We start from the raw sequence: 8871 nt of genomic DNA on the forward strand, positions 1-8871 counted from the left end.
TACCGCACTTGTGTTGAGAAAAGTGAAAGAATATAGTGAATCAAGGAGGTGGGAAAACATTTTGAATTTAATTTCGGTACCAATTTAAATGCTTGTGTCCACTTGTAATACTTCTACGCACCAATAGATGGTGTATCACACTTTTTTTTGGAGAGAAACCTTTGGCCCAGATCAGGGTCAGTTATAATTGTAATATTGAATTGATAATTAATTACAGTTATGGCATAATTATAACTGCAATTGAAAAAAACTGTTGCTGTTGTAATCATAATTGAATTGTAATTGAGTTCAGGTAATTTGAGTCATAAAAATTGTATTAAAAAAACCCCTACAATTTAATCAAATACGAAACTGGCGAATCATGTTAGTTCTATGGCTTACACGTCAATAAAATATATTTCATATCAAGTTTTTCTACTACCTGTCAGTTTTCTTTTGAGGATCATTTCAGCAAAAAAAAAAAAAAAAATAGAAATCTATCAGGATACTGACAGAAAAAAGGCTCAAACACCCACACCAAAAATATTAATACCAATATTTTCATGGATAAGTTAGTATAAAAAGGTAACCAAGAGATGAGAAACAAATTAGACGATAGATAATATTTTTTGTGTATTTTACAGCTGATTTATCATGCAAATTTTCTTTTTTTTCCTAATTTATTTAGCACACATTAAAAAAAAAAAAAAAGAAGTTAAGGTGTGAAGCTCAAAGGGCTTGTATAAGAGCTCCACCCCTTTTCAATAAACACAAACAATTTAAAATAAAGGATAATAAACAAATACTTGAAACAAAATGAACAATTAATATAAAAAATTCATATATAAACAAAGTTCACAAAAAGTTAAATATTAATTGACAATCAAAAAACAAATATAAAGTTAAAACATATATAAATGTACATACATATTACACGTGGATTGTAATCATGGTGGCATTGAGTGAGTAACAGAAAACTAGTTTTTATGGGGTTATTTATTAAAAGCTCATTAATTGTGATTAAGTGTAATTTAACATTAGTAACTGAGAACGGATTTGTAATTTACTTTTTGGGGGAAATAACAATTGTAATTTCAGTTGTAATCGGAAAAAAATGCTGGTCTGAGTTGTAATTGAACATGGATAATTGAAGACGTAATTGGAATTGAAAATGTAATTGACCCCCAACCCTGATAGATGTGCTGATCATCAGATGTGTCAAATCTAACTATTTAAAACGGAAGCATTATTGCAACAGACCGTTTTTCAGCCAGTGTCTGTTAATGATTTAAAGGGATCGGATCACATTTTGTCACTGATGCACAAAAGCCAAGTGCAGCCATTCAAGGTGACTAATTAAAATGTGGGATAGAATCCCAGACTCACCTCACAGTCATACAGGTCGCTGAGCTGCTCGATGATCCACTCCTCCAGAACCAGTCTTTTCCGCAGCTCTTTTCTGTCATACTTCACCGTCACCTTGCCCTGCTTCTTCTGAACCGGGTCGTCTCCTGCGGTTATGGGGCCGGAGCTGACGCAGCCCACACCGGGTCCGGCTTGGAAGAAGACCCGGCTGCCGGCGGTGGGCAGGGGGGCACTGGTCTCGGTGCTGGCGGCCGACATGGCGTGAACAGGGCTTCTTGTGTGAATGGAGAGGTGGTGGTGGTGGTGGGGGGTGATAGCAGCACAGCAGAGCGGAGAATGGTGAGGGGCTTTTAAACAGCTGCTATTTAAAGCACAGCACCGATAGACAGGCGGGGGGCGGGGCCAGCGAGGCAAGGAGTGAGCTCCGGGACCGTGACGTCATCAGAACCACAAAGGTAAAGAATTTTTTATCGTCAAAAGAAAATTATCACAAAAAATAAAAACGTAATTTTTTTTTGTGTGCTTAAAATTAACCAAATTAACTGTGATATATTTAATCACATTTCCCCTTATCTGACTATTATAAACAACAAATTATATTTTATAATATATAATAACAACCCTAGTGTTAAAAAAACAAAAACAATATAGAATAATATTGTGTTTTACATTATAAATATTTAGCAAGCATTAGCAAACTATGGACACTTGCAAATAATCGGAATTACTATTCATTTTTATCATTAAAATAAAATTATTTAAAATAAAAAAACAACAGGCCATTTTTGTGTGTGCTTAAAATAATTATTATTATTATTGATAATAATAATCATATTTTCCCATACCGGTTTATCAACTATTATGAAAAACAAAATGTTGTTGTTATTCCAAAACTTACACTTTGAATCATAAATGTAAAAAAATGTTTAATGTAAATAAAAATAAAAAATAAAAATCGCTTGTAAATATTTAGCATTTATTAGCTAACTACCTGAACTACCAGAAAGATTAAATGTTTAATAGTGAAATCTGTCCACAATTTGAAGCTATTATTGATTTCTTGCTGGGCATCTAACGAGTTTGTTGCAGCGCCTGCGCCATCTGTTGGTCACGTGAGAGTCAAGCAGGGTATCACAAGGTGAGGACAAGATGATTCTATTAAACTTTAAAAAAAAAAAAAAAAGTTAGCAATACCAAAAACTGTATTTTAAGTCAATTTAAGAGTATGATCTCGGAGTTAATAATTACATTTATTAGTTCAATATGAAGATGCAGAGTAGAAATGATAAAATAGGCTAGCTAATTTAATTTCAAATAAAATATAAATATATTAATAAACAATAAGTCCCACAGAAAGGGTCTCACAAAGTCGTGTTGTTTGTATACTCATGTGTAATGTGAGTCACAAGCTATTTTTATTGTTGTAGAAATAGGTCGGTTGGAAATTTTTCTTTAAAAAAATGAGATGTAAAAAACATAATTTCATACTTCGATTTATCAAATCACCCAAGAGTAATAATGAAAACACTCAATTATTAGATGAAAAATATAATTATAATATAGGTACATGCTTTTTTAATTTCACTGCTTACATGAATTTATGAATTTACAGAACTAAAAAATATACACACTTGTCTTCTGAAGAATATTAAATCGGCAAAGAAAATGGAAAACAAAAACGTATTTATGGTTAATAATAAGTAAAAAACAAAACAAAAAACAGCGTTAGCTTTGATTTGAACAAATTCACTTTTCCATTTAACTTTTTTATTTCAAAGTTTCTCATTTTCTTCTAACACAGTGTTTTTCAACTTTTGGGTCAAGACCCCATGTGGGGTCTCCTGAAATGTAATGCAATTGATTAAAAAAAGAAAAGAAAAAGAAAATACTGATAAAATTATATTTTATTATTATTATTATTATTATTATTATTATTATTATTATTATTATTATTATTATTAATAATAATAATAAAATAGAAACTGTATTCTATACTTTCACATTCTCAAATATAAATCTAGTTCAAATAAAATGTGCACGAATCCAGGCTTCTTTGTATTTGTAACACAGTATAACAAACATGAACAAAAACTCATTCTAGAGAAGAAGAAAAAATTCCCTGGTGTTGCCAGACATTTGTGATATAAAAATGGGCTCACGACCCAGAAAAGGGTTGGGAACCACTGTTTTAACCACACACCAAAACATCTCAGTTTAACCCTTTTATACCCCACTTTAAATTCCACACTGCCTTACAATGGAAACATAGATCATCAGGAAAACTGTAGGACTGTTTTAAGCTAACACCACCAAACTAATAATAGTTTGGCTGTAAAATACAGAAGGAACCAGTCACAGAACATCTGTACTTTGCCCGTATGCTTTTTTCTGTTTGTCAGTGTAACTGGAGACAAAGGTCAATGTGAAGCAGCATGAGGGCTGAGCACTCATAAAAGGAGCTCTGCAGTGTTCATCTTTATGCACAAGTAACCGTGTCCTCTTGTTTCTGTTTGGGCAGTCATGGCTCTCCTCTCCCTCCTCACACCTTTCCTGGCTGTCATCTTGTGTCTCGTGGCTGGCTTCGTGCTGTTGAAATCTCGGGGAACAGGAACCACTTTGACGTCCACAGACAAAACTAACACGACATCAAAAGTGGACTTTAAACCATGGGTGGACCAGGACTTGCAGGACAACACGGAAATTACAGCAAAAGAAGATGGTGAGAGAATATAAAAACAACAATGAGGGAGTAACCTGTAAGCCCTTTTACTGAAAACGTGCTGTGAACACTGACAGCAGGGATTTTTGTTTTTTTTACAAAGCATTTTAATTTTATTTAAAAGTATTCAGGTTGGAGCACGTCTATTGCTGCATTTTACACATTTTTTCTTTACAACCTATAAACTAAAATGTTATGGTTTTTCTGACGCTATATTGTAATGGACCACAATGGACAAACTAAGGAGGCAAACTGTGTTTTTTAATGGGATATAAAGCTTGTGAAACAGGGAGTGCCTCAGGGAAGTTGTCTTGGACCACTTCTATTTACAAACGACCTTCTATCTGTTTTAGACAAGGCTAGTATTGTAATGTATGCAGATGATTCAAATGTATATCTGTCAAATACAAATATCAATATTGTCAATTCTCAGTTAGAGAGAGAATTGCAGTTGTTGATAAACTGGATCATGAATAACAAATGTGTACTGAATGTTTCAAAAACTACACGTCTCGTAGTTGAAACAACTCATTATTTACGTTCTGAACCAAAACTTGAGCTCAAAATAAATCAGATTTTATTAAAGAAGGTTAAGTATGTCAAACTTTTAGATGTTGTAATACACCAGAGACTATCTTGGGACAAGCAGGCACAAAAATATTTCCATATTTCATAGGGTTTAATGTTAAAAACAGATAAATCTTCATTGATGGTTTTCCTATGGAATATTATGTTTATTTATGTATACTAAAAACTTTTCTTCAGTACAGAGACACATCATTACTCAGCTATGCATGCAGTTTGTGGTTATTTTATTTTACCTAAAGTAAGAACTATATTAGTGCAGTGCTCAGTAACATACAGAGCTATGCATGAATGCAATTCATTACCAAAATACATTAAACAAAATAATCTTTATAATTAAAAAAGATACATTATTCATAAAGAAACAGAGCATTTCGGAGCATTTTTGTCTGTTGTTATTGAGTTTATTTGTGTTGTAGTTGTTGAATTGTCTGTTTTGTTGGTGTAATGTGATTATTATTTAATTATATACATTTTATTGTCATTGTGTAATTTGTGGACCCCAGGAAGAATAGCTGATAGCTTATGCTAATGGGGATCCTAATAAAGAAACAAACTGTTTATGTGCACATTCCTCTTGTAGCACAGGTTCTCATTGTTAATCTTTTCAGAAAGTGATGACTGGGATGGAAGCCATGAAGAAGAAGGTCTTGCACACGTGCCCTATTCCCCTCAGCGTTACCCTGAAAAGACGATGCTGGAGAGATCGAGGGATTTTTACTCCGTGATGAACCAACGCAGATCTGTCAGATTCATCAGCCCTGAGCCTGTACCTCGAGAGGTCATTGATAATGTCATCCACACTGCAGGCATGGAGCATCATCACATAGAAACTACAATTCAGACTATATCATGCAATCCTTGCACTTTACTGGCTTGTTTTCAAAAAAAAAAAATGTCTCCCTTGCCATTTATCTGGGCAGGTACGGCACCAAGTGGAGCACACACTGAACCCTGGACTTTTGTTGTGGTGTCAGCTCCAGACATGAAGCACAAGATCAGACTGATCGTGGAGGAGGAAGAGGAGATGAACTACCGTCAGAGAATGGGGGATAAGTGGGTGCAAGACCTGGCCAAACTCAAGTAAATACCCTATATGCAAGTCTGTTACTTTCCAAATTAGTTATTGTTTGTGGACACAAAGCATCCAATTGTGTGTTTCTCTTGCAAGGACAAACTGGATCAAGGATTACTTGGACATCGCTCCATATCTGATCCTGATTTTCAAACAGACCTTTGGGATTTTGCCAAATGGCAAGAAAAAGACACACTATTACAATGAAATCAGTGTTTCTATATCTTGTGGGATTCTGCTGGCTGCTTTGCAGGTTAAAAAAAAAAACAGTTAGTTAGTGTTTTTATCTATCAGTGGTTTTTAACAACAAAGTAGCTAAATATCTGTCTTTATGTCCATTTGCTTACCAGAATGTGGGTCTTGTTACCGTCACCTCAACACCACTCAACTGTGGCCCTCAGCTTAGACTCCTGCTGCAACGTCCAGCCAATGAGAAGCTCCTGATGTTACTTCCTGTGGGCTTCCCTGCTTCTGATGCCACTGTACCGGACCTCAATCGCAAACCTGTCACTGATATTGCTGTGTACATATGATATATGCGTATTGAACATAAAAAGTGATGAATGAAAATGAATGAAACACGCCTTAAATCTGTAATTAGAATATTACCCTGTAATAAAACATATCCCCAAAGTGATTGTAAATCAAAACATAATCCTGGTTCAGCAGTAATACATTATACAAACAGTGATACAAGAAATGACTGAGTAAACTAAATCTTTTTGAACTTCAAAATGATAGATTGGCAATACTTTTTTGAGCAGTTAGAAACACAACATAACATAACATTTCTGTAATTTATTTGATTTGGATTTATTTCTGCAACAGCGTGCTACATTAGGAGGCAATAATTAATTACCTATGTATGTTTATGCATGCTGTTTTACAGTATTTATCCCCAAATAAAGTATTTAGAAGAAGGTTGCATGTGTATATTTTTTGATCACATGTTTTATCTCCCCTCTGTCAGTTGCACACCTCTGTTGAAGGCTTTGTTTTTGAAGTATAGTAAAGGACCAGTAGTGACCCCTACAGGGCATAAGGGCTCAATGTAAATCTTTGGCAGTATTACAGCAGGTACTGTATGAGCTCAATGTTGACAGGTAGTCATGGTAACTCAGGATAGTTTAGCTTCCTCCTATTTGCAGATCTAATGAAAAAAGCAGTTTTGTCAAACTTATTTTCTAGGGGTGTCCTGATCCGATAATGATTTTGCAAATCAGTCCAATATTAGAGTGATCTGAACTTGTTTTTATTAGTTTCTAAGGTTATTTTTCAGGGTCTTAATTAGTTTTTATTTATTATGTACATTTGTAGAATGTTATGTTTAAATTAAGCTAGTGCTATCTTGCACATTAAAAAATTACATATTTAATTTTTGTTGGTTTGATGTTATTTTTCACGGTGTTCGAATTGATTTTTTTGAATCATTGTTACTAATAAATCATAATATCAGAGAACAATAATATTATAATATATTAAGCCTTTTTCTGTCATTTCATGCTAAAATATAAGTAATAAAACTATGGATAAATTGTGCTGATGTTGAGTCAGAATACAGGCTCCAATATCAGTATCGTATCAGTAGTGAAAAAGTTGAATCTTGACACCCCTACCTATTGCTCTCAATGAAGGTTACACGTTTTGTCCAGAAACTAAACCATATTCAATAATTTGTAACTTTTGCTATTTAACTCTGTTCCCCAATCACAGAGTAACTGGGTGCCACGTAGAAGAGACCAAGGTCCCAAAACTATTGACCAGATTCACAAGGAGGCAGAGTTGGAAGAGCATCAAGAACAGATCAAAGTCCACCAGCAGCTCCTAAGCTTCCCAAAGAAGGAAAGTTCTGGAGGAGGTGGTAGAATGGGTGGGGGAGGCATGGGAGGTCAAGGGTCTCACACACCAGGCGGTGGACGAAATAGCCAGCCTCAGGATGATGGATGTGGGAACACGGTGCCCGTCTCCAAGAACAGACCCATCGATACCAATTGCCTTTGCAAGATCACAAAGGTAATGATGTCAATGAGTCAACTATTAAAAAGTAGATCATTTGAATTGTCCTATTGGGATGTTGTTGATTCATCAATGTACTGTTCTCTGTTGCCTTCTAGTCTGGTGGTATGGACTCAAACAATCTGGTGCTGGCTCCTGGTGGAAAAGCCATGTGCAAGGGCATGTGGCCCAGCTGCGGAAAAGGCTGCAATGGAGGCACTGGAGCTAAACCAGCAAGTGTAAATCAAGGTAAACAATGCCAAATAGGTTGACTGACTTGGGTTGGAAGACAGGCTCTTGATCTGTCCTATTTTTTTCCTTCCTTTTAGAGTTGGGGCGTCCTGCTACCAGCACTCTGAACTACTTCTCAGTCCTTCAGCAGTCGGATGAAGAGCACAGAGATTCTCAGAGGTCAGTTACTTGCCCAATCTAATTAACATAAAGTGAATTGCTTTGATAATTTTGTCATTCCACATTTATAAACGTTGTTTTTGACTTCTTCCTTTTTTTTCTTAAAAATATAACGGCTGTTTCACCTTTCAGCTAAAACATGATTCGGATGCTATGTCATTGTGGAACATTTTAAAGTTTGTTTAGTACAACTTGTTATAGTTCACGTACTGTATGTGGTGAGGCGTTTTCAAAGCAGGCTGTCTGCAGCGTTTTAAAAAGTACTAAAAATTAATAAATGTTAAAAAATCAAAGCCCTTAAAAGTATTAAAAGTCTTAATTGCGATTTTTTTTAAAGTGTTAAATTAATTCATCACTGACACAAACTGTATTCTAACATTTATTATGCAACAGTTAGTTCCGACCAGTTGGAGAATCCCTCATTCCATGTGTGCTGATATAGAGAAACAACAGCACTGGGACCTTTTACACACATTATCACTCTGCTGTTCAGCCATTCTAATTGCTGTTGGTTAACTTTCAGCTAGGAAATATTTATGTGTTGCCTGACCATCCCCACACTGCGTGAACGGTGTAAGGGTTTATGGGGCAGAAATATAAATATTGCAAAGTATGAAGTAGACTATTGCAGAAATATAAAAGTGTAAATATTGTACAGAACAAAATGTAAACTGCGTGTGGTAAGGGTGGGACGGTCAACGCATGTCCAGGTCCAGTGTGGTTATGGCTCTGGGGAAGTAAA

General features: G+C 35.2%; 2 protein-coding genes across 4 annotated transcripts in view; one reads left to right on the forward strand and one right to left on the reverse strand.

Annotated features, from left to right (window-relative positions):
* The window catches only part of ppp1r14c (protein phosphatase 1, regulatory (inhibitor) subunit 14C), a 25076-nt gene extending 23337 nt beyond the window's left edge, over positions 1-1739 (reverse strand). Inside the window, exon 1 of the mRNA XM_028440222.1 lies at positions 1366-1739. Coding sequence (XP_028296023.1) covers positions 1366-1602 — 237 coding nt within the window. The 5' untranslated portion in view covers positions 1603-1739. The remainder of the gene's footprint in view (positions 1-1365) is intronic.
* The window catches only part of iyd (iodotyrosine deiodinase), a 15995-nt gene extending 9348 nt beyond the window's left edge, over positions 1-6647 (forward strand). Inside the window, exons 1-6 of one of the 3 annotated variants that reach the window (XM_028440219.1) lie at positions 1613-1799; positions 3863-4063; positions 5260-5457; positions 5572-5731; positions 5820-5976; positions 6074-6647. In XM_028440219.1, the coding sequence (XP_028296020.1) occupies positions 3865-4063; positions 5260-5457; positions 5572-5731; positions 5820-5976; positions 6074-6256 (897 nt within the window). In that variant the 5' untranslated portion in view covers positions 1613-1799; positions 3863-3864 and the 3' untranslated portion in view covers positions 6257-6647. Of the gene's footprint in view, positions 1-1612; positions 1800-2459; positions 2483-3862; positions 4064-5259; positions 5458-5571; positions 5732-5819; positions 5977-6073 lie in introns of those variants that run through there. The other 2 variants (XM_028440220.1, XM_028440221.1) reach the window with 2 other exon arrangements.
* Positions 6648-8871: the final 2224 nt, after the last annotated feature.

The sequence above is a fragment of the Gouania willdenowi genome, chromosome 24 (genome assembly GCF_900634775.1).
Source record: "Gouania willdenowi chromosome 24, fGouWil2.1, whole genome shotgun sequence".
Lineage (NCBI taxonomy): Eukaryota > Metazoa > Chordata > Actinopteri > Blenniiformes > Gobiesocidae > Gouania > Gouania willdenowi.